This window comes from Polypterus senegalus, chromosome 2 (genome assembly GCF_016835505.1).
Source record: "Polypterus senegalus isolate Bchr_013 chromosome 2, ASM1683550v1, whole genome shotgun sequence".
NCBI classification, from domain to species: Eukaryota; Metazoa; Chordata; class Cladistia; order Polypteriformes; family Polypteridae; genus Polypterus; species Polypterus senegalus.
Genome location: NC_053155.1, coordinates 194,210,832 through 194,238,368, shown reverse-complemented (window position 1 = coordinate 194,238,368; position 27,537 = coordinate 194,210,832). Strand labels below are relative to the sequence as shown.

Sequence of the window (27,537 nt, the reverse complement as noted above, 5' to 3'; positions counted from 1 at the left end):
AATGACATTGAAACAATTCCAAAGAAAAAAAAATTAAAATTGTATATCCGATTAAGCAAACACAGGGGTTGGCGAACAAAGCAAGCAGGGGGCAAAGCCCCCTAGTAGAGATAAAGTAAATTTGTCTTGTGATTAAAATATTAGAACACTGTAGACGAGAACAGGTCATTTAGCCTAACAAAGCTTGCCGATTCTATCCACTTATTTCTTCCAAAAAAACATCAAGTGGAGTTTTGAAAGTCCTTTATGTCTGTCTACCACACTACTTGGTAGCTTATTCCAAGTGTCTATGATTCTTTGTGTATTGTGTAGAAAAAACGTCCTAATGTTTGTGCAAAATTTACCCTTAAGTTTCCAATTGTGTCCCTGTGTTCTTGATAACCTCATTTTAAAATAAGTCTTGATCCACAGTACTAATTCCCTTCATAATTTTAAACACTTAGTCACGTCACCTCTTAATCTTCTTTTGCTTAAACTGTATAGGCTCAGCTCTTTTACTCTTTCCTCATAATTCAACCCCTGTAGCGCTGGAATCAGCCTAGTCGCTCTTCTATGGACCTTTCCTAGCGCTGCTATGCCCTTTTTGATTTTAAGACATGGCATGAAATTCTAGGACAATGTAATGTTGATGATATGTTGAAGCTACCAGGTATCATTACTGGGATGAAAATGACAAATGACATGATAAAAATAGAGACTGATGTGTGTACTGTGGTAAAGTATGTCAAGGGAAATAAAAACCCCGATGCTAAAGCTAGTGTGCCCCTAGAGTAGGTACATACATTGACTTGGCAGGTCCAATTGATCCTGTCACTACAGATAGATTTTAAGATACTGTACATAGTGTTATTTGCAGATTTGCTGGGGCAGTATTTGTCTTTTTCCTTAAAAACAAATTAACAACAGAGAGATTTATGGGATTGTGCACCCTATGGTGAAGTCAAAAGTTTACATGGGAGAGGCTTTTTAATTGTTCTTGAGGAATAAAGGTATTACACATGAGATCTCATCCCCTTATTCTGCCCTAATCAGAACAACACAGCAGAATGGTGCTGAAGAACCCTTTTTGGTATGAGCAGATGTCTGCTATTAGGAAAGGGATGCTGTACATGTTCAATATCAGTGCTACAATGACCAAACCAAAAATACACCCTACTTTGCACTGACAAGGAAAAAGCCTGACCTGCCTAAAATGTGGATAGATGGGTCAGATTGTTATGCTTATAAACACAATCACAAGAAACTGGATTCCAGATGTGAAAAGGGTATATTCCTGGCATATGACAAGAACAGCCCAGTGTATTATTACCCAGTCAAACAAAAAGTGTTTTTTTGACATAGACTGGTAAAATTCACATGTGAGAAACAGACACAAATTGAGGACTATAATTCAGAAACTCGAGAATATGTATATTGTCAATATAGTAGCAGAAACCAAAACACAGGGAGCCAAGGAGAGGATGGGGCTGATATTTTGAAACATTATGTGATGGGGGAAAGAAAGTCCAAAATGTGGGGGAATTTTCTTAAGTAAACCTAATTCATATACAAAACTATCGCTATCCAAGCGGAGACAGAAATAATCTAAAGCATTTAAATGATTATGTATTTGATTTTGAGGATAACACAGTTAACATTTCAATTGATTACTGCTACAGGATGATATGTGGTACTCCTCAAACTTACAGAGAGGCCCTAAATTCTTCTTAATCACAAAAGTAGGTGCATACAAAGGAGGAAGAACACATTAGAGTTAATCACCTTACCTGCAGGTAGAGAAGCAGTGGGGGGAAGATGGGTTTACGCCATAAAAGAAAATGGACAGGGGACAAAAAAATCTTTTCAGAAAAGGTATGATGTTAAAGGTGACAGTTAAGTACAGAGAATGTATTACCAAGAACTTTTGTCTCCCACAGCCAGTATCACATCTATGAGCATTAATGCAGTTGGCAGTACAAAATGACATTCTAGTTCACCAAATGAACATTGAAGCAACATAATTGCACACCTAAGAGATACAACCTGAGGACTTCGTGATCTAAATTAAGACAAGAAAGGAGTTAGTGTACACGCTGAAGTAATGTCTCTATGGTTTGAAACAGTATAGCAGAAACTGTACTAGGTTCTGCATGATCACAAAGAAAATCAAGCAGATCACTGTGTCTAAAATGCAAATTGGAAATTAATTATATGGGTCATGTGGGTTGAGGACTTAATTATAGCAGCAACCAATAATGAACTGCTTAGGAAGTTCAAAGAAAAGAGAAACTGTCATTTTGGCATGAAAGATTTAGGAACATTTTTATTTTTCCTTAATCATTCATTTTGAGCAAAAAGATGGGAGAGATCAAAATGAATCATAAGAACTACTGTATATCCTAGCTTGAAAGACCTGATATGACAGATTGCAAGCAAGGTTCATCCCATGTGAGCTGAACATAGATGACAACCACCATGGTACTATCAATCTCAAGGAATACCAGGAAATTGTAGGGACCCTAATCAATGTTATTTGTGGATAGTCAGTAGGATTTCACAGTCATTAGCAAACCTCCAAACTAAACTGGTGGCCTAATTGCTGCTAAACATGTATTAAAGAATCTACGGAACACTACAGACTGAGTTTTGTTTCAAGAAATCTAAAGAGGACTTGGGCCTAATTCCTTTCAGTGACTTTGATTGGGCATGTGACCCAGCAAACGCGCACAGCACTACTGGTTATTGTTTCATGCAAGTCTAAGAAACAAGCCACTGTAGTGCTGTCCGCATGGAAGGCTAAATACATAGGGTTAGCATCCATAACTGAAAAAATATATCCTGTTGTTAAATTGTATCACAGAAAATGTTACAGCTGTACCAAATGAATGTGGTGATAATCAAGAAGCTACTGAATTAAGCAAGAACCCAGTGAACAGAGACAGATCTAAGCCCATAGATATCAAGTATCACTTCATTCGTAACATGCTCAAATCTACTGTTCATCTGAGAACAAGGTTGCAGACATTCTGACAAAAATGTAGTTATTAAGAATCTTCTTTTTGTGAATCAAACAAAAAATAAAAGGACAGAAAAATATGATGCATTATATAGATCTGTGAAATTATCTTAAGAGTAAAATCTTTGTTACCATCAATAGCTCACTGATGTTTTGTTTTTATTTCCATGTACATTGTTATTTTCAAAGAAAGATATTGTGATTAGAGCAAGTGGAGGTGTTAGATTATGCTCTCACATGCATGTTATTGGCTGACATGTGTTGGGTATTGTGTTTTTTATGTTGTACCACCCCCAGCCGGGACACCCAGGAGGACCAGAGGAGGGCTTGCGCCTCTTCCAGACCATGGGGCTTTGAAGCTCAGCCCTGTAGGGGCCTGTGGTCACCGCCAGGGGGTGCCCCGATGCCTATGGAGCCCTGGAACTCAGCAGTTCCACCACACCCATAAGTGCTGGGGGAAGAGGATCAGGGACACCTGGAGTGCTTCCAGATGCAGAGCCAGTACTTCCACCACACTGGGGAGTGCCGGTGGAAGATTGCTGGGCGGCACCTGGAGCACATCCGGGTGTGTATAAAAGGGGCTGCCTCCCTCCATTCGATGGCTGGAGTTGGGTGGAAGAGGACAGAGCTCGGAGGAGAGGAGTGGAGTTGTACCAGAAAGATGTATTATGTAAGGGCCTGGACTTTGGGGTGATTTGTGCTGTGGCACTGGGATGTGTGTGTCACTGTTGTAAATATTAGTGTAAATAAACGTGTGTGGTGCTTCAAGAGCCATGTTTACCTGTCTGTGTCTGGGCTGTCCCCCACAATGTATACTTTGTTCTCTCTTCCACAAAGTACAGAAGTGTCAACATGTTTGTAAGTTGTAAAGAATTAAATGATTTTATCCTGAAAATATCCTCTGTATCTCTGTTATATCCAGATAATCCAACATTCCCAAAGAACAATGTAACCTAAAAATGTTACTTTTAAGATTTCAAATGAGATGCGCAATTCACAATACACTAGTCCAGTGGTTTTCCTACACAGTCCTGGAAAAGCCTTGTGAGTGCAGATTTATGTTCAAAAAAATTTTATTTTTTAAGACTCCTAGCCTGATAAAGAAGGCTCTTATTTCCCAGTTGTTATGTTTTGAGGTCAATTTAGAGTTAAACAAAGTCTGACAATTTTTTATTTGAATGTACCCAAGCATTTATGTATGTTAGATGGGATTCATTTAGCATTCTTTACATAGTTTTAACAGTTTTCATTCTCCTCTATTTACTAATGAGCACAGGGATGACACTGAAGTAGCTGTGGTATTCAGTGATGTGAAACTGATGGGAACAACATGCACCCACATGGACCCGCCAAGACTAAGTTGGAGAACAATGAGTATAGTAAAGAATTTACTATAATTTAAATTAATTGACTGGACTGTATTGTTTATATCTCTAAAACAAGGGTCCCCAACTATGGTCTTTGAGGGCCCCAGTGGCTACAAGTTTTTATTCTAACCCTTTTCTTAATTAGTGACCTGTTTTTTGCTACTAATTAACTTCTTTTGAATTAAATTTAACTAGAGAAACGAATTCAGTATAACAAAGGCTTAGGAAACCACCATCACAGTATAACGAAAATAGCAAGGAGCGACACCAATGCCAATGGTCGAGAGACTACCTTCCTGTAGCAGGCTACGGAAAACATACACATATATACAGTAGATAGACGCCGCATTCACTGTGTTGCCCAGTCGACACGATAAGTCAGCACGCGTCCACCCTATTGCAAATGGTAAAAGTGTCATTTAAACTAATACTGGTAGACGTGAAAACCGGGTTTTCTGATGAAAAAACAATAACGTTTTAAACAGTATCGCTTACATACAACAGATTTTGGCGAATCGTTTACATGCAATTATTTATTTATTTTTAGGCAGACACATTAATGTCACCCACAAACACAGGTTTATTCTTCATTATTCTGTACAATTCTGCTCACCGACCCCACTCAGTCCAGGCCACTCCAATGCCTTCTCTTTTCTTCTTTGCTTTTTCTCTCTCTCTCTCTCTCTTTCTCTCTCTTTTCTTCTGACCGCCTCCTTCCTCCTCCAGACGTTGCCACTCTTCCACCCGACTCTTGTCAATGACTGGAGGGAGGCGGCCCCTTTTATAGGAACCCGGATGGGCTCCAGCTGCTTCCCGCAATCTCCGCTGACACACCCCTGTGTGGCGGAAGTGCCAGCTGCGCACCCGGAAGCCGTCCGGGTGTCCCCTGTTGTCTTCTCCCGGCACTTCCTGGTGTGGCGGAAGTGCCGGGCTCCTGGGATAATCAGGCACTGAAGCGCCACCTGGCGGTGGCCACGGGTCCCTACAGGGCTGGGCTTCCAAGCCCTCTACCCGAGGCCTCCAGTATAACCAGGACGGAAGCCCCCTCTCGGTCTGGAGGAGGCACAAGCCCTCCTCTGGTCCTCCTGGTTGTCCCGGCTGGGGACCACACGGGATATACCGGCATCGGGGCGCTGCCTGGCGGTGGCCAAGGGTCCCTACAGGGCTGGGCTTCCGAGCCCTGTACCCGAGGCTCCCAGCATAACCAGGACGGATGCCCCCTCTCGGTCTGGAGGAGGCACAAGCCCTCCTCCGGTCCTCCTGGGCCCGGCCGGGGGACCACACCATTTATACACTAATAATGGCAATTATTATTATTATTATTATTAATAAATAATTCCTCCCGAATAAGTAACATTTCTCGGACTGCTTTCTTCCATCTCTGAAACATTTCTAGACTTCATCCTGTTCTTACGCAACACAGTACTAAAGTATTGGTTAATGCCCGAGTCATCTCACGTATAGATTACTGTAATGGTATTCTATCTGTCATTCTACAAAAATGTATCCATTGCTTACAATTTATTCAAAATTCTGCTGCCAGGATAATAACCTGCTGTTCCAAATCCACTGAACATACTACACCTATTCTCTCTCAACTTCACTGGCTGCCTGTTAACTACAGAATACAATACTAGGGCTCTGTTGTGCGTATCCCATGGTCTTAGAGTTGGTGGGCGGGGCTCTGTGAGTTGGTGGGCGTGACTCTCTGTCTTGCTTGCCCTTAGTTAGAGTTGGCAGGCGGGGCTCTGTGAGTTGGCGATCGTTGCTCTCTGTCTTGCGTGCGGTGTAAAGTCAACGTGGCTCAGAGGTGCACGTGGACTTTTGCACAGACGAAAGCGACTGAGGCTGTGTTTGGTGAGTTGTTGCATGCCTCGAGAGTGACACTGGAATCGGGAGGAAGGTTACAGTTGGCGTGTGTGGCTGTCGTGCGTATCCCATGAGGTGGTAGGAGGGTTAGAGTTGGCGGGCGGGGCTCTGTCAAGCATATCCCATGGTCTTAGAGTTGGCGGGCGGGGCTCTGTCTTGCTTGCGCTCACTGTCTTGCGTGCCCTTAGTGAATTATATTTATATACTGTAGATTGACTTGCTCTTGAAGATACAGACACCTTAATATTATTTCCTTAATTAGCTGCCAACAATGAGATATAAAATGAACCAAATCATGACCAGCAAACTGCGTCAATCACACAATACCTGAAAATAAAGAAAGGTGAAGGTTTCAGGAATGCTGATCTGCTCAGTGCTAGAAAAGAGAAAAGCAACAATTTGGAAATGTATGCTATTGCACAATAAGGGTAGCAAGAACTCATGCAATTAAAAAACAGGTTTAATTAACAAGACTCTGCACCTAATTAAGCAACTAGTTCGAGTGAAGTTTTTTGGAGTTTGAAGAACTGACTTAGTTTATCTTATGTTGGCTTACTCAATTCACAATTCATTTCTTTTTGAGTACCATTTTAGGAAAGCAATGAAGTAATTCAGAGGAACTATGAAGAAATTCAGGGGATCAAATCTTAAAAAATAAGTCAATTAAAATGAATTCAAAATAAGTTAATTAGCAGAAAAAACAGTGTATTAATTAAGAAAAGGGTTAGAATGAAAACCTGCAGCCACTAGGACCATCCAAGACTGGAATTGGGGACCCCTGCTCCTCAATGAATGCAGTAAACACATAAATTTATAGCATTATTACAGTATTGCCAATAAATTGAACAATATAAATTAAAGACTAACATTTGGCTAAGCTGCTTTCACTAAACTGATAGGCATTATTTTAAATTAAATATAAAGCATTGTGCAGCAATTTATATATATATATATATATATATTTTACTAGAGGTTGATCGGAACCAATATTAATACATGGGATTCTACTTTTTTAAATTACATACACCCTTTTACAGACATGAAAACCTGAAACATATCTCTATGTGCCTTTGTCTTTCTCTCTTAGTTTTGTTTTTCATTTTGTGATCCATATTGACATTTCATGTTACACTTTCTATGAAATGTTAACAGCCACAAACTGAAGAGTATGCAAGACTTAAATCTTTGATTAAAATCACATATGTAGCAGACCACAGAAGAGTGACAGCCCTAATGCCCATGTAGCTTTAAAAAGTAAGCAGAGTGGCAGCTTCCTCTCTCTCTCTCTCACTCTTTTTTTCATGAGACTATGACATCTTTTGTCATCGTGTTAAAACACTATCATTCTTTTGGGCAGTGTAACTTGTCAGCTTATTTTCAGATTTTTTTTGTTGGGTCATTAGTATATTCTATCTTAACAGTTTAGTAGCTGAGATGCATTGTGCTTCAAAAATAAACACAATTGGGACACTGGAAATATATTTTAATGGCTGGTGTAAATTTGGAATGTGTCAATATTATACAAGGATGCAACCAATATATAAAACAAACATTAAAGTATGTTTTTTTTTTTTGAGGAAACCGACCTGTTATCCATGGGTTGTTTGTAACATATTTTGAATACAGATGACACAGGCCACATTAAAAAGGTTAACCCCTGTACTAAAGCATTCAGTTCCTATCAACTTTGTAATATGCAATAGTATTCAGTTCCTAACCTTAATTACAATGAATTCTTGCCACTAGAGCGATCCACTGCATTGCTATGTAATCAAAACAGGATATGTGTTTCTTCTCACACACCAGCTCAGCATTTTGTACTCATTATGTCATCTCGACATAGTGATAAGGCATGTAAAGCAACACTCTTGGCTCTCAAGAAATTTTTGCAGCTAATTTTCAATATAGCTTGCTAACGATTGTCATTACCTCCCGCTGCCTGTTCCAGTTGTTTACTACTGTCTCTCTCAATTATCTTCATAGAACTATATCTCCTGCTTTTAACCATTCCCATTTTCACAATCTCGTACCTTTTGTGCAGTCGGTTAATATTGTAGATCATCAAAATTCATCAAAGCATTTCTTGCCGTAAATTTTCTGGTTTCACCAGTAACCTTGTTCTCCAAATTTTTCCCTGAAAATTTGCTGTGCAGCCACCTTAGGCAAACTTTTTTCCTGGTGCCCACTGATGTTTTGCAAGACCACCATGACATCAGAGTTGTAGAAGTGTGAGCTGGAAGGGGATGTCATTACCCAAAGGTGGTCAAACTGTGCATCATGGTAGAGAGATAAAAAATGTAACACTGGAAGCTCCATGGCTGATGCTAATTGGTGTTATGTTTTTAAATTTTTAATTATTTCATCAGTGTACATGTTCACTGACTTTTTCCTAAACTGCTGCACATTAAATGCCTATGATGTAGCAGTTCTAATTAGAAAACTAAATATGACTTATATTTTTCTTTTGTTTTTTTAAATGAAGGACCACCTATTACTAGCACGTTGGAACCCAAGTATGCCTGCACTTGATTGCAATGGCATATTATTTCTACCTTGACTATTCTGTTCTGCCACTGCTGTCAACATTACTGAATATTGTTTTCAAGGTGCGAATATTTGTGTCTCTTAAGCAGACATCTATGAAACAAATGAAAAATAAAATGTCACACATACAATCACTCACATTTTTACACTACTTGTGAAAAAAACTAATCTGAAAACTGTTGGTGCTCCAGTTATTTCAATTAGGTAAAAATGACTGTAAACTCACTTGAAATAGCATGACAATATTTTTCATACACTATGGAACATGAAGAACACATCCAGCGTGAATATGACATGGGAAGGGGAGAACAAGCAAAATGGCACACAGTCGACAGAGCAATTGAGCTGTTAAAAATGAAGCGAAGAGAGCAGAGATGGATGGTGGCTCACTTGCAGATTTTTCACAGACACGGCAGACCTGATAGCGAATGCATATGTGAGAAAAAATAGTGGGCCTTCATTCCATTTATAATGGAAGGACCAATGCAAAAAAAAAAAAAAATCTGATTTGAGTGCAGACATATTAGTGCTGGTGCATTGATTTAATTACATGCATACACAATCATATATGATGTAAACACACAAAGAAAATGAACAGGCCTGAATGTCTTTGAAAACATTCTTTACCATTTTACTTGCACACTTTATCACAACTTGCAGCACAAGTTCCACATACTGTACATATATATATACACAGTAGGAAAAATGTCAACCTCTACGGAAAACAGAGAATTAAGACTATATACACAGTAGGAAAAATGTCAACCTCTACGGAAAACAGAGAATTAAGACATTAACTAGGCCGGGTTTCTAGAGTTGGAGGTCAGAAACACAAATACTATGCTCTTAGTTATCAAGTCATTTAAAACTCTTACACCTTATTAGTATTAATATGCAATCCAGTATAATCATTTGTATTTAACAAAAAATACATATGCTTGCTCTGAAAATCCCCAATTATCATTTCTTCAAAAACTGATATCTAGAGGCACAGGTGACGATCAGTCAAGTAGAAAGGTAAAGTACAAAAAAAAACACATCTTAGGATCCTTTCTGGCTGCTGTGAACTCTATTTGGTCAAGAGCTTACATATATATAGCATACATATATATTTCCTTGCTCTTCTCTGGTATTACCTAGCCTTTGTTTTACATTCTACAAAAGGCATCAGTCAGTAGTGCTGCTAAAAAATAAAGCAGTTGTGGTTATGAAACATGTAAAGCTATTACTAAGTTACTGATTACAGATTAAATAAAAAGAAATCCTGCATGCACAATAGCACATCTTCAGTCTTAGTTTCAAAACTTACACCAATTAACATTAGCTATAAAAAAATTCTTATCAAAATATTTCAAATGTTAAAATAATATTTTACTATTATATGTCTCTTATTCATTAAAACATACCTGCGATACAGAATGTGCTCCTTCTACAACAGAATGCCAAGCTTCTGCCACTGCTTTTACATAGGCAAACCCAACTGCCGTTAACAGCAATTTAGCAATTTTTAAGACATTAAGATAGGCACCTCGCCTTGTCTCCATATCAGCACTTGGTATAAAATTATTTCTTGTCAGCATATTCAAAACAAGGGTCAGTCCTCCACTTTTTAGGAAGTTATATTGGAAGTCACTTGCATCGTCCCCCAAGATTCCACTTGCAGGCATAAATAAAGCATAAACAACCTGTAAATGATTGAAACACCAAGTCAAAAAGTTGTTGCAGTGCAGTACAAACTAACAAAGCTGTCTAGCAGTGTTGCTTCACATAATCTGAAGAGACACTTCTTTGCGTGACTGAGGGAGTCCATCCCCATTTCCTTTGGGATGGAAAAATAACAAGCTAGATATATAGTAGGGAGCAATGTCTAGATACCAAATGGAGAAACAGATAATAAGCTGACAACAAGGACTATAGATGTTTGATCCGACTATTCATGTAAACAAAACATTAACTAATAACTAATGTAAACAAGTATGACACAACAGTTCCAGCCTAATCCTATGCATGCTGCACTTCAGACTGTGTAATTATTGCTTGCTTACAGTTATGCCTGGTTAGAGGCAGACAGAAAAAGTTGCCCAATAAAAAAATAGTTGAATTAAATGAATACATTCTAATAATTCTTAGATGTACTGTATAAAACCCAACAAAAACAGAAAAAAGTTAAATGAGGAAAAAAATATTAATAAAGTCACAGCATTATACCTACGACCTTCAAGACTGCAAGACTTTATTCAAGATCCAGGATAGACAAAGAGAGAGCCAAAACATTTATGCAGAAGGGCCATCCTGGTAGTGTATATATCCCTTAATTTCTGTATATCCATCCATCCATTATCCAACCTGCTATATCCTAACTACAGGGTCACGGGTGTCTGCCGGAGGCAACCCCAGCCAACACAGAGCGCAAGGCAGGAAACAAATCCTGGGCAGGGCGCCAGCCCACTACAGATGGCTGTATATGTTTTTGGAAATTATACTCAAATACTTGCATGTTTAATAAAATGTGTTGCTGCTTTGATGAGATAATTTATATTTTTAATTTTTTCTGATATATTTGAAGAAAAGGAAAACTGATTTTGGAGTGATACTGAAACAAAGTATTGTGCTTTTGAAATTTCAATAGTATCTGTTAAGTAGAAAGTGCTCCATTAGCACCTATTCAGCAATAAGTGGGTAAACATCATAATATAGCGTTTTAGGATTTAAAGAGACTCATGGGCTCTTGTCTATCATTCCTCTTTCTGATTCCACTTGGGAGTGTATGCAATATTGAATGGTGCCATGTATATACAGTACACAAAAGTGTTTGCATACAGAGAAGATTCTTCATAAAGTAGAAGCATTCCTGTGTTGTGCAAACATTTCAGACACTTTTTTATTTCTGGTAAGCTGGTTGGGAAATCTTAATTGAGATAGCCAGAGAAAACCACTACTGAGACTATGGCTATGTCCACATTACTATGACCTCATTTGAGAAACACCATTTTAAAATTAAAATAATCTGTCTACCCTAGCCTTTTAAAATCATTAAGGCAAGTAAAACAATCTGTCTACCCTAGCCTTTTAAAATCGTTAAGGTAATATCTTTGTTCACATTAAAATAACTGAAAACACATATGATGTTGGTGTTCGCTTGCACTGGGCATGTGCACATTGATGGAAAAATCCTTGAACGGGTGGTAACACTGACAGCCACAAAAACTGTAGCAACTGGTAAATTATTTGCTTTTTAAGCATTTATGCGCATTCAAACTGCAAAAGAGGCAACTTAGATATGCATACATATAAGCATCACAAGAAACACCATGAAAAGCAGCTCTTTTATGTCTGCTAAGTTTTCTTCCATTAAGGATGACCAATCAAGGAACACAAACTGCTGTAATGAGCATTACCCAATTGGGGAAGGGCTACATAATATGCATAAACAAATCAGAGCTCGAGTAGAGTCTGTGTTTTCAAATGTCTGCGTTTTCACTTGTAACCAAGCAAGCATTTTCAGAAGTATATGGGAATGGAGAGAATTTTCAAAAGTCTCTGTTTTCAGAGGAATAAAACACAGGGGTAGTGTGGATGAAAGGAGAAAACAGAGACTAATGTCTGTATTTTTAAATAAAAATATTGTACTGTGGACAAAGCCTTAATTAAACCTGATGAAAATCAAAAGAACAGATCCATGATCCTACACAGCCATTATTACCTATGAAATAAACCACTCTAGAATGCAGCTTATCTAGTACAATTGGAACTTGTACTTTTAACAACTACTTATATGCATGTTACTATTCTATAGCATATTTGGTTCATAACAGAAAGTGTGTTCATTAAGAATAATTTTAATACAGAAATTAACAAGGAAAATGGTACATTATTTTAGTAGAAAGTATTTCTATTACAGGCACTAGCTTGGCAATTCATATTGTATTAATGAATGAATGCAGAATTTTGGTATTCATAACTATTCTTGCATCCATACATTTTCAAAATCATTCAATTCAATTCAGGCTTGTAGTGAATGATACATTAGCTCAGCATAACTGAGTACAAGGTAGGAAAACAGCCTGGAAAGGGCACACACACACACACACACACACACACACACACACACACAGAGTGATAATTAAGTTTACAACTGGATTGTGCTGTCATTTGTCTTAGATAGTATTTTGTTAAGCAAAGATGTATTGAATAAGTTTATTAAGAACACCTCACTTGAGCATGCAACTGCAGCCAAAGCAACAGTAAGGCATACATAAAACAAAACCTTTAAAATGAATTAAATATATGCATCCTAATAGATAAGTGTCTTGAAATAATTTTATCTTTCTTGAGATTCTACTATTATTAAAAGAAGACTCAGTTACCTAATCAATTCTATTTTTGTACTTCTAAAATACAGTTTTAACAATAAAACCTCAAATTACGAACTTACTCTGACAGCGATTCTTGGAAATGATTGAAATTTTTCTTTAAAGCACTAAAACAAATGAGCTGTCACATATCATTACCATTACCTATATGTCTCACTGTAAAAAAATAAAGTTAACAAAACATCCTCTTTTTGCTGTGCCTTGCCTGCATGCACCAAAATACCCCAATGAGAAGGAGCTGTAACAGGATGAGGACAAGAGAAACAGGAAATTATGTGGTCATGGCTGCTGTGAGCCGTGGAACAACTGCGGTCTCAAACTTCACCACATTTTGCATTACTAATGGGGATGAGTTTTCATCTAATATTTGAACTCTGAGAGCTATTTCCTTTTAAATAATAATAAAAATGAAGTAATCAAAAAGCCAAACAGAAAGCTTAAAATAGTAATAATTAAATCCTGATTAATACTTTTCTTTAGGTGCTGGTTGCCTGCTACAATATTGTCTACTCATTTTACAATGTATGTTCTGAAATATTTTGGCTACACAGTTAAACAATTTATTGGGATACTGACCTCCAATGTAAATGCTGACATAAAGTCATAGTATTAAGATTTTTGAAGACAGATGGATTCTAGGGATAGGCGCTGTAAATTTTTAGTTTTCACAACCAGAGGCATTTTTTTAACTAAAAGACAACTTTGTGATAAATAGCTCCAGAAATACTTTTAGATTATCCACATAGCCTTTTAGCATCCCTTGAATGCACATTTTTTTTGCATGAAAGCCACACTAACCACTGTAGACGACCAGTGTAACATCTTTTATCTTAAAAAAACATTCTACCCAAAAAATCTGAAATACACTAATTTACTACATCATTTACTGCCAGAAACATACCAGTAAGTAAGATTTTCACTGTATTCTGTACACATGATAATTCAATTTAAGTTGAACTTGAATTTGAAATAAAGATATATTTTGCAAAACTGGGAGCTTAGCCACTTTAAAGTAGACATTTTCAACAAGCGTTCACTTAGCCTTTTAACAACCTAAAAATAGGTCAGTTTGAACAGCATCATGTGTTATAGACAGCATCAGATTATGATTTGATTAAAGTACAAATACCCCACCATGCAGTAAGATATACTATAACCTGCCCATGAAATGATTGGTCAGTTGTCTAGGTGAGGAAACCATTCAACCTTACATGGCTATCCAATGGCCCCCAAGTTTTTGATGGCTTTACTCAATAACATTGGTTAGTATGAACTTATGATTCTGTAAATATATGAGTCTAAATACTACATATGTAATGTGACTATTAAGCACACAGAGCCAGTGAACAACTATATAAATTAAGTGAATAAGTTGCGCATTAAAGATCAGAAAGAATAGCTTTATACTCAGCCACTTGATCATCTGTCATTTTTTTCAACGTAATTTTATATCGTGTGAGCCATCGATAACCTCAAAATACAAGTCCACCACACTGTCTATTCCTTTCATCCTTGTTTGTGAAAACTATGTACATAAGAAATTTTAACTTTTAAAAATACAGCAATTTTCAAATATTTTGTATTAAGTTCATTAGAAAAATAAATACAAACCTCTGTTAGATAGAGAACCTGAGATTGAGAGGGGCCGAAAAACAGAGAATCCAGAGTTGGGCTCAGGTGTTTTTTACCATGCTTAGCGTGATTGAGGCAATTAGCTCGCAGTTCTGCTACTGTAGTTTCATCTGACAAGAATTAAATTGAAACTGCTTTAAAACCAAGTCTCATCTCCACACTAAAGCACATATGCTATTATGTAAAAGTTAATAGAACTTGACAATTAATAAGATGCTTCATCCTTGTAATTGCACTTACTGACTTTAAAGACAATAAAAAAAGTCAGGTGCTATCATACCAGGGGGCATTAGTTTCATGAGCACACGAGCACCATCTCTCAGCAGTGGCATTTTCAAACTGCAACCCAAGTCTGAAACTTGCCAGAGGAAGATTATGTATTGTTGATGAAGTGACATAATCTGAAAAGGAAAAAAGATGACATTAAATTTTCAATACATTTCTACCAGCCATGCTACACAAATGATTGTGAATCAAATTGTTTATAGAGTGGTATGTCATTGTAATGTTGTACTTTACACAAGTAAAATAAAAATGTATTTTATACACATTTTTTATACACTGTAAAGCCCTGCTAGATAAAGTTGGGACCACCAGGGGTCGCTCCAGGGAGAACTAGGGACTACTATTTGCCCTACGCCCCAGAAGTACGTTCGAGTCACATGGACAGGAGGAATGACGTACTTCCGGGGTGAGAAAAGGACTTTGTATCTGACCCGGAAGTAATAAGGAATCATGGACTGAAGGATGGGAAACACTTCCAGGTCCGGAACTATAAAAGGACTCTGGGAACTCCCTGACAACGAGCTGAGCTAGGTGGAAGGGTGGCAACGCGTCTGGGAGTGGAGGAATTGCTTATTGTAGAGTATTGTGTTTAATTTATGAGTATTATGCAGAGAAGGGTGCTTTGTGCACTGTTTAATAATAAAAAATCAACTATTTGGACTTTTACATCATGTCTGACGTCTTGATCAAGGGAGCGATGGCGTCCCCTATCTGTCACAATATACTAGCAAAATACCCGCGCTTCGCTGCGGAGAAGTAGTGTGTTAAAGAAGTTATGAAAAAGAAAAGGAAACATTTAAAATAACGTAACATGATTGTCAATGTAATTGTTTGTCACTGTTATGAGTGTTGCTGTCATATATATATATATATATACATATATACACACACACACATATAAACATATATAAATATACACATATACATATACACATACATACATACATACAGATAAATACATATATATAGACACATACAAATACATACATATATACACATACATACATACTCACATATATATATATATATACACAGACACATATATATACAGATCTACATATATATACATAGCTACATATATACACACATATATATATATATACATATCCACATATATATACACATACATATACTCTATATAGCAAACTCCCTACGCTTCGCAGCGACGAAGTACTGCTTTTAAATTTTTATTAAGAAGAATGAAAACCTTTTTAAACTGAGGGAAAATATACCAATAACTATCTGTTAAGGATCTCTTTGTATAGCACGTTGTCAGTTCAGCACTCCGGTTGTAATATGACGAAGCTCATATTAATAAAGCTTAATAAAGCGCGAAGCTGCGCGAGCTCACTCTTCAGAATGCAACGTATAGTTGTCCAGGAGAAAAGCAATCTGGCTTAAATCAATGGCAACCTTTTGTAGGGTCTGTCCCTGAGACTTATTAATTGTCATTGCTGAAGCAGAGCCTTACTGGAAATTTGAGGCATTTGAATTGAAATGGGAGATCAGAGGGTATAACGGTGATGTGAGGAATACATTCAGAGTGTGGCGCTCTGCTGTTTTTTTGTGTAGCTGCCTTCACACAGCTTTTCTGCTGCTTTATAAACGAACGCCATATAAGGTTGTCGTTTCTCCTTGCTCCGCGGTCCTGTACTGTTTTATTGTTCATTTATTACGTTTGTTCTAGTTATTGTGTAGCTATTTGAGACTTACTTTACTGTTCAGGTACCCATTTCCTTTATTTAATCCACGGCTTTACGCTATTTTTGTTCGTTTATTACGATTATAGTTATTTATTGATTCCCTTCTTTAGCTGACTGCCTGCTCATATAAGGCGCTCCGCTGGTTTTTTGTGAAGCAGCCTTTACACAGCTTCTCTGCTGTTTTATAAACGAATGACATATAAGGCCATCATTTTTCCTTGTTTCGCCAAGGATGCTGCATTTTTATTTAATCCACGGGTTCTCCAATGTTTTTTGTTCGCTTATTACGATTGTTATAGTTCTCTTTATATAGCACGTTGTCAGTTCAGCACTCCGTCGTAATATGACAAAGCTGCGCGAGCTCACTCTTGAGAATACAACGTATAGTTGTCCAGAAGAAAAGCAATCTTGCCTCAAATCAATGGAAACCTTTTGTAGGGTCTGTCCCTGAGACTTATTACTTGTCATCGCGAAGCAGAGACTTACTGGAAATTGGAGGCATTTGAATTGAAATGGGAGATCAGAGGGTATAACGTGGATGCGAGGAATACATTGAGTGTGGAGAAACTCTTGAGAAAGCGTGTGTATTAACTTGTGGATTTTTCTGTAAGTATTTGGTGGCAGCGTGACGAAGTTGCTTCCGCAAGACCGCGTTAGCTGTGGAGCTCAGCTCGGAGCGTATTCTTTTCCTACCTTGTCAATTGTGTAATGCGTTTTTTGTACAGGTTTGATGCATGGAAGTGATCACTCGTACTGCGTTCAAAAAAGTCAGTTCACGTGAGCTGCTCTCTTGTGTAATGTTGCGATGTCCACGGCTATATTTAATGTTAGCTAAGACCCGGCACTTAAAAGTTTCTCGCTACAGCAATTTTAACTCTGTTACAAAGTGATCCAAATTCTCGCTTATACCTCGTGTCTTCTCATTAAACTTGTACCTCGCGAATAAAGTATTCGTCGATGGCATGACAAACGTTAGCGTGTCTATAAACTTAATTTAAACTTACGGTTTACACCATGCTTTGTTTCTGCAGTAGCTGCACTTATGAATAAGCTTGTATGCGGTTTTTCTTCAGCGCTCTTTGGAGCGTTTTCTTCAGCGCTCTTTGGAGCTCTTCCTTGTTTTCTACATACTGCATTCACAGTCAGTTCACGTTGATTACGTGGGAGGTGTGATAATGTAACACGTAACTCCGCCCCCCCCAAGGCCATCGAGCTGAAGTCCATTACAGTATATGGAGAAAAACAGGTTCCAGTTATGACCATTACACGTAGAATTTCGAAATGAAACCTGCCCAACTTTTGTAAGTAAGCTGTAAGGAATGAGCCTGCCAAATTTCAGCCTTCTACCTACACGAGAAGTTGGAGAATTAGTGATGAGTGAGTGAGTGAGTGAGGGCTTAGTCTTTTATTAGTGTACTAGCAGAATACCCGCGCTTCGCAGCGGAGAAGTAGTGTGTTAAAGAAGTTATGAAAAAGAAAAGCAAACATTTTAAAAATAACATAAGATGATTGTTAATGTAATTGTTTTGTCATTGATATGAGTGTTGCTGGCATATATATATATATATATACACACACACACACACATACATATATACATATACATATATATACACATACTGTATATATACACACACACATATATATACATACTGTATATACAACATATACATATCTACATATATACTGTATATACACATATATATACAAATCTACATATATATATCTACATATATATATATATTAGGTGGGACTCGATTAAAAAATTAATCCAATTAATTAGAGGCTGTGTAAGAATTAATCTTGATTAATCGTATGTAATCGACACGTAAATTTGCCCCAAATCGCAAATGTTTTTTTTTTTTTTATTTAAAACGGTTTTAGTGGGCTTACAGAATCAAATAATAGACATGGACATGAATATTGTAAACTGAAGCTGTTTTAATTTCTGAAAAAAAGCCTTTAAACTGCATTTGAATTCAAAACAGAAACAAAAATATCATCCCTGGTTAAAATTGGGCAGACTTAAAAATAAAGTGGTAGTTTAAGTACTTTAAGTACATTTGCAGAATAGTATTGTCTTTAAATAATAATAACCAAAATTTCACCATAAAGTGCAGTTTTCTTCTTAAAAAAATAAGTCAGAAACATAAAAGGTAATTTGACCAGCTTACTCTTTAAACTCTGAGTAACATTAGCCAAAATTATTTTGTACATTAGGCTAAAACAGTGTGATCATTGAACATTTTGTAATTAGATGTATTTAGAATTACTAACGGTCACGGAAGTCCAATGATCCCCAGTAAGAGCCACAAAGTCCGCTTTCTGTAATGCATCTAATTTTGCTTGCTTTTCAGTGTGCACAAAACCATGCTTTTATCAAGGCTTTCGGGTAGTCGAAATGATCAGTCGTAGGAACGCGCTTTATTCCGACTCTAACATTTTTGTAGCTGTGATGTGTGCATCAGTGTAATGGATGTACCAGGAAATCATGCATTGACAAAAGTTCCCGTTTGCTTGGAATTGAAAGTGTGATTAAATGCGTTATTTTTTTAACGCGTTATGGAGTACATGCATCGAAGCTTCTCAGCTGTGCTTGTGCTAAGAAAGGGAAAATTTTAAAAATAACGTAACATGATTCTCGTTAACCTAATATTTTTCATACGTCCCAAACCAAGGAGATCGAAGGTAAAATGAATCGGTAGCGCGTACATAGTCAGTACATCCCTCTCGGGAATCGAACCTCGGCGTTAGAGGCTTAAGACTCTACAATTGCCACAGCGTGTGCTTGTCTATGCTAAAGTATGTATTGTAGATCGGGTATATATATACATTTATATATATACCCGTGTATCAGTGGAGAAGTAGAAGTTATGAAAAGAAAAGGGAACATTTTAAAAATAACGTAACATGATTGTCAATATACAGTAATTGTTTTGTGAGTGTTATTGAATGTTGCTGTCATCAAGGATTTGATTATCATTATTTCTTTCAATCAGGCTCGTATTTGTAGGATGTGTTCAAGTTACATTCCGTGTTTGTCAATCGTTGTAAAGATAAGAGGTTTCATTCATCGATTAGTTCCTTACTGCATCAATAAACAGCTCGTCTTCCTTTTATCTGTGATGTGACAAACTGCATGCACGGGTTTTTTTTACACTGTCTTCCTTTAGCAGGACATTCACTTTTTCCACCGTGTGCTTTGTTTCGCAGTAGCTGCACTTATGAATATGATTCTATGTATAAGGCGCTTCATATTTTTTGCTGCCTTCTCAATTGTGTAATTCGGTTTTGTTCAGCACTCTTTGGAACTGTTGCTTTTTGTCTGTGCACTGCGTCAGTTCACGTGAGCCGCTTGGTGTTCTTGCATCGAAGGTTCCCAGCTGTACTGGTGCCATCTCGTGTAATGTCAGCTAAGACCCGCACTTAAAAGTTTCTCTCGCAGTTTCAATGAGTTTGTGCCAAACACCACCCTGACCATCTCATCTTCCTCTGCATAAGCACAGTCCTTCACCGTGAATATTTACCGGCAGTGTTTGTATTGGATTGCCGCTGATGGACGGCCTTATATGGGCAGGCACTAAATTACAAACGCTAGTGGTAGCCTATGAACTTAATTTAATATAAACTTACGGTTCACGCTGCTTTGTTTCCAGTAGCTGTACTTATGAATATGCTTGTATGCATCATTTGCTTCATAATGTTTTTCTGCCTTCTCAATTGTGAAATGGCGTTTTGTGCTGATCGCTGTTTGGAGTTCTTCCTTGTGCTCTACATACTTACGTAGGAGGCGTGATGATGTCACACGAAACTCCGCCCCCCGCGGCCATCTCCAACTCAAGACTCCATTACATTATATGGGGAAAAATAGCTTCCAGTTATGACCCTTATGCGTAGAATTTCGAAATGAAACCTGCCCAACTTTTGTAAGTAAGCTGTAAGGAATAAGCCTGCCAAATTTCAGCCTTCTACCTACACGGGAAGTTGGAGAATTAGTGATGAGTCAGTGAGTGAGTCAGTGAGTGAGGGCTTTGCCTTTTATTAGTATATATATATATATATATATATATATATATATATGGCCAGCCATTCATCCCGGCCAATACCCCCACGCCACGAGGTGGAGCCCTCACTATAGCATGGAGGTGCCCCGAATGCCAGCAGGGAATTATGGACATTGGTGTTTTCCTCTACAGCCCTGCTGGATACCACAGGGGCCGCTAGAAGGCGCTGCAGGGAGGAACAGCGACTATTTGCCCTACACCCCGGAAGTCCATTCGAGTCACATGGACAAGAGGAATGACGTGCTTGCAGGTTGAAGAAGAAGGACTTTTTATCTGACCCAGAAGTGATCCTAGTCACGTGGACCGAGAGAGCAAAATACTTCCGGGTCAAGGACTATAAAGGATCGTGGGAAATCGTCAGATGAGGAGCTGAGCTGGGTGGAAGGGTGGCAACGCGTCTGGGATAGGAGGATTGGTTTATTGATTGTATTGTGGAGTATTTAATGAGTATTGTGGAGAGGAGTGGGCTTTGTGTACTTTGTATTAATAAAAAGTCATTATTTTGGACATTTATCTGGTGTCTGGCGTATAGTCTAAGGGTTCAAGAGGTCGATAGCGCCCTCTGTCAGGTGGAGCCCTACTTGCAGCATGGAGGTCCCCAGATGGACAATGGAGTTTTTATGCACCGCCCTGCTGGATGCCATGGGGGCCACAAGAGGGAACTGCAGGGAGGACCGAAGAATTCTTTGTGCCCTATGACCCGGAAGTTCGTCATAGGAAGAGCGACGGGCTTCCAGGTTGAAAAAAAGTACTATTTACCCTGACCCGGAAGGAATAAGGACTTGTGGACTGTTGGCTAGGAACACTTCCGGGTCAGGGAGTATAAAAGGACTGAGGAAAAAGAGCGAGCTGAGCTGGGTGGAAGGGTGGCAACGCATCTGGGAGCTGGAGGATTGGTTATTTGTGATTAGTATTAGTGATTTATATGAGTCTTGTGGAGGAGAGTGTGCTTTGTACACTGTGGCAATTGAATAAAGTCGATTTGAGGACTTTTACTTGGTGTCTGGAGTCGTGGACAGGGGTTCAAGGGAGCGAGAGCGCCCCCTATCTACCACAATATATATATACATACATATACACATAGGGCTGGGCAATATGGGAAAACATGTTAAACAATCTGATCTTCATATCAGTTGAAATCGATATATACAGTAATCCCTCCTCGATCGCGGGGGTTGCGTTCCAGAACCACCCGCGATAGATGAAAATCCGCGAAGTAGAAACCATATGTTTGTATGGTTATTTTTATATATTTTAAACCCTTATAAACTCTCCCACACTTTTAACATTATTACAGCCCTCTAGACATGAAATAACACCCTTTAGTCAAAAGTTTAAACTGTGCTCCATGACAAGACAGAGATGACAGTTCCTTCTCACAATTAAAAGAATGCAAACATATCTTCTCTTCAGGAGCAGAGAATTTCAGAGAGAGAGAGAGAGAGAGAGCGCAAAGAAAAGCAAACAATCAAAAAATCAATACGTGTGCTTTTAAGTTTAAGCGGCATTTTTTAGAGGAGCGTCAGTATCTTCTAAGCAAACAGCCCCTCTGCTCACATCTCCTCCGTCAGGCGCAGAGAACGTCAGAGAGAGAGAGAGAGAGAGACAGAGACAGAGAGAGAGCGAGATTAAAGCAAAAAATCAATACGTGTGCTTTTGGAAGCACCGGGATAAAGCGGCATTTTTAGAGGTGCGTCCGTATCCACTAGGCAAACGGCACCTCTGCTCACACCCCCTCCGTCAGGCGCAGAGAATGTCAGAGAGGGTGAGAGAGAGAGGCAGAGACAAGCAAACAATCGAGCACCGCGCAGGAAGCCTATCTTATAGCATTGAGGAGTTTTAGTTAATATGTAATACATGCTCTAAATGGGTAGCTTCTAAGCCATCCGCCAATAGCGTCCCTTGTATGAAATCAACTGGGCAAACAAACTGAGGAAGCATGTACCGTAAATTAAAGACCCATTGTCCGCAGAAATCCAGAACCAGTGAAAAATCCGTGATATATATTTAGACATGCTTACATTTAAAATCCGCGATAGAGTGAAGCCGCGAAAGTCGAAGCGCGATATAGCGAGGGATTACTGTATATCACAATATAAATTAAATCACTAAATATTATTTATTTTCTATCAGAAGCTGAACATGACCAATTTACTGTAGAACAATATACAACTGTATTTCAAATAAATAAAATAAGAATATATAATAAACTAAAATCTATTCTAACTAGCCAAAAGCTTCAAGTGTTACAAGAGAACTCAAACAAAATGCCCAACTAAATTGTTTGGTCAATTCCAAATAAATAAAATTGGTAATGCAAAATAAAGACGACTCAGTTCAGACCAGTCAGAAACTTTCAAGTTTTACAAGAGAACACATTAAATTTGTTAGTCAACTCCAAATAAAATCTCAATTCTAAAATCTTAAAATAGTTTTACAGGAGAACACAAAGTAAATTCTTTGATCAATTCCAAATAAACAAAGTTGCTATTAATACAAAAAAACTACCTCTATACTGCATCCTTTCTTTTGTATACATTCAAACTATTTTTAAGTATTTGGGAAAAAAATAGACAAAAACATTCTAGGTACAAATTTAAGCAGCTTTCAAATGTAAAAAAAGGAGAGCATAAACAAAAATGACATATTCACTCAATTGAAATCAGCTTATGCTCTAATGAAAAAAAGGTGTGTGCACCACACCTGGAAAAAAATCTGAAATGAACTGATCACATTATATTTTTTTTTAATCAATGGGAGTGTTTTCGAAAACTTCAACCCTGTTGTCCACCTGCACAAAGTCATTAAGGTTGTAATACCAATCCACAATAAAAAAGCCCAAAAAAACCATTATCATACGACTACCATTATCATCTACCATTACCATATGACTGGTGGTTAACTTTAAAGCTAATTCTTAAGTAAAAACCTACATCTGCAGCCAACTTTACTTAGCGATTTGCTCTTGTTTATTTCACATTTTCCATTTTTATTTTCCAATTTGTAGTTTATTTTAGGCTTATTTTACTTCTTACTAGTTCCAATTAGTTCCCCACTTTTTTGAAGTAAAATGAGGTAAAACACTAGCTCTTTTTCAATATGTGTGTTGGTTTTGATCTAAACCTACCAAAATTTTGTAATGATTCAAGATTACAGATGAAATCTGATTGAAGCTAACAATTTTACAGGATGTGCTACAGGATGAAATTATATTTATTCCAAAAGTTCCCATTATTCATCTTATTACCTTCTTAAATTCAAAAGAATATGGATCCTGCATAATTTTGTTTTCCAATAACCATCAAGAAAAGCTTTGGAAAAAGATGTAACTGACCGACAGAAGGAATGTTTAACTCATGTACAATTGTATGTAGCATGTTCAAAAGTAAGGAGTTCCAGTGAAGTAAAATACCCTTTGTTAAAAAAAAAAAATACAAATATTGTAAAGAGAAAAATGCTCTGTTACATAACACTTCTGATACATCTGATTAACTGATTCTAACTACTATATCTGAGGTCCACCATTTTAGAAAATGTCCCAGACACAGCCAGGTAATATAGCTAATAAAAACACAAAAATGTAAAAAGTTTTGCTGGTTGTTTTCATAGTTTCTCGACTCAGTTTAGTCTGTGCAATCAGTACCACTTAAATTTCACCAATGGTAAAAAAATTAAGTAAGCTCATCTTGTTAATGAGAATGAAAACAAGCAAGACAAAAAAATACAAAAACTATAGTTTTTTTGTGTAGAAAATAAGAAAAAATGCTTAGACAAGATTATTGACAAAGAGATATTACTAAGTAACAATTCTTTAAGACAGGATAACCACCAGTGACAACCTGAAACAGTTAAATTAGTGCTTCTTTCCACTGCATTTTTCACACTACTGTATATATAAATAGCTTAATAAAAGGAGTATTTGTATTTCTTGGTTATTTTAGATTTATAACATTGGTTTGTATATTGCACTTCAAGATGCCTAGATAATGTTCAAATTTCATGTTATCCAAATGTTGAGCATTCATTACCAGAAACAGGCAGCAATGCAACCCTGCAGCATTGTGCTGTAGATCCTCCACTATGTTTGCTTCTAGAGTGTTATTTTTTGTAGGCTTCATTTTATCTTCTTTAAATAAAGAACTGATTTACATTTTCAAACAAGTGTAGCTGTTTTTACTTTGTCTACACTATATAAGAAAGCCTTTGACTTGTTTAATGAAGATCTTGGCAAGTCAAGTCTGACATTTTTGTGTTTCTTTTTTAACACAGTGATCCTTCTATGCTACTGACTTTGTTTATTGTCCTAAAAATATATAGGATAAAAAATTGTTCCAGATCTCTTCAGGTGAGCCATAGTAATTCTCACCAGCTACTAATGATGTCTTCTAATCAACTGTCCTCTTCTCTTTATGCCTTATACGAATTGCCTCATTGCAGAAGAACCAAACCTGATATGTCACTTCAGAAGCTCATGCAAGCAAACGGTTACTTCCAAACTACTTTCAACCTCATACAGGTGAGATAAGAGATATAAAAAAAATGAGCCTCAACTGACCTTCTGCAGTTTTTTTTTAAACAACAATGCTAGTTTTCCTTTAAATTGTTTATGTTGTAATTGAAATTAGTAAGAGTAAGAAGAAGTAAATTATTAGGCTGCCATAAACCTGAAAACCATGTATATCGACATTCAAAGAGGAGATGGCATATTTAAAATCAAGTTACTAAAGCATTTGTGTCATAGTAACTCACCACTCCCAGGAGACAACATTCTGCATCTGGGCTTGGACTATCACTATAACGGTATCCATTATTTCCAGTAGAGCCAACAGATGAATCTGAAGAACTATCCAGACTCGATGGCATAGCTGAGCTCACGTGCACAAGCTTTGCTGTTACAAGCTTAGGAAAAAAAAAGACTAAGTGAATACTGAAAATGTAAAACTGCATATAAATTAAAGTAAAAGCTACTTACAGTTTTATCTTTAATGTTTAATTGTCCAATTAATTTATTATCATCCATGGAATCAATAAGTTCGCCACCAATAAAAAAGTCTATTGTAGTATGTGTGGTATTGGCCTTTATACGATTCAAGATACACCTCCTTACTGACCCTATGGTGTCATTTGTATGAGACCAAACATCCAGATCATCTATTTGGCAGTGTTGGTTAGGAAAGCGAACTGTAAGTGTAATGTGCTTGCCTCGAAAAGCTCTAAAAGAGAAAAATAAAGAAGCAAAAGAGTAAATACAAAAAAAGACTTTCAGTGTGTAATGAACTTTTCATATAGAGTAATTTAATCATAACCTGAAAAATAAGTTTTCCTGTCTATTCAAATTTCCTCTGATTCAGTATGGATACAGCAGCTTTTGCCGTGTCTCTTTGTACCCTCTTGAAAAAGTAATGCAAAACTGAACACTGAATATAAAAAACAGAATAATGGAAGGTTTTCTTAAAAGAGTTCTAAAACCATGATGCCCACAATAAAAAAAAAACAATTAGAAAAAAGTTAACATTTCTATAGTAAAATAAATGAACATTCAGAAAGTTTCCACACTTACTTTTTTAACGATTTATTAAGAAAAACAAATTACATTGCCTTTCTACATAGCCCCATTTGTTTGCAAAGCAATTTTCACAGCGTCATACCAACTTTTTAATGCCCAATTATACTCCTCTCGCCTTCACCATTTCCAACGAAAATATAAAAGTGCAGAAACTTTTTGAACATCCCTCGTATATTCAGAAGTATGACATCTAAGGTGTGAACTAACAGTTTGGGGCATAACAGATGGCAGAGAGGTGCAAGTGATCAATATTTGAGACACCACCTGAGGAAAAGTAAGAGAACTGACGTTGTAAAAGTCATTAACATCTATTCACTATTTCACTTTGGCTTTCACAGAAGGGCAAGGTGTGAATCATTTCCCTCACCATACACAAAATGTTTCAGAAACAAATACTAAAATTAGAGTCAAAATAGATTGATGGCAAAACCAAAGCATGGTTTTAAAGGAATGCAACAAGCATTATACCATTCACTCTGAACACAGAGGCTTTTATAGTCTGTTGTAAGGACATAAGGACAATTATTAACAACAGCACAATAGATTTAATTTCTAAAAGTACAAGACCACTGCTGATGAACTTTGAAGGAGATGCTTACCACCTTAGATATGTTTAATGGCACAAAAAAACAATGACAGTCACAGTAAAATTTGTGCATTATAAATAGTCAAGAAAAACCAAAAACCAACATTCAACAGTTACTTTTTACAATTCTTACCACAAAAGTAGAGAAATTCATCAATTTCCAACAGTTTTTATCAAGGGCATAATGGCCCACAAGCTTTTCTTTTTAACTTACTTGTGTATTTTATTTTTATAAAATCCCTGCAATCCATGTCTGTAAAAATGTCATGACCAGTTTGAGCACAATTCTTTACATTTTCTGTGTAAGATAAACATAACGCAGCACAATTTGACTTTTGCAGTAGTACCACGTTACAGCAAAAGATCCTAGGGTTCAAATTCCAGCACATGTCACATGGGTTTATCTCTGTGTACTTCAATTTCCTTAAACAGCCAGAAGACATGTGGCTCTGACTAGAATGAGGCTCTATTTTACTATTAAAGTGATCTGAGCAAAAATACTGTAAATATTTGAAAATCACACTGATTAACAAACATTTAAAGAAAGTTAAAG

The 27,537-nt window shown here is 37.2% G+C and overlaps 1 protein-coding gene across 1 annotated transcript in view; it reads right to left on the bottom strand.

Annotated features, from left to right (window-relative positions):
- The window catches only part of LOC120524448 (probable ubiquitin carboxyl-terminal hydrolase FAF-X), a 260,143-nt gene that overhangs the window by 123,452 nt on the left and 109,154 nt on the right, over nt 1–27,537 (bottom strand). The window contains exons 19-23 of the mRNA XM_039746300.1: nt 25,805–26,045; nt 25,582–25,731; nt 15,061–15,181; nt 14,760–14,890; nt 10,182–10,460 (exon numbers count right to left, since the gene is read on the bottom strand). Of these exons, the coding sequence (XP_039602234.1) occupies nt 10,182–10,460; nt 14,760–14,890; nt 15,061–15,181; nt 25,582–25,731; nt 25,805–26,045 (922 nt within the window). The remainder of the gene's footprint in view (nt 1–10,181; nt 10,461–14,759; nt 14,891–15,060; nt 15,182–25,581; nt 25,732–25,804; nt 26,046–27,537) is intronic.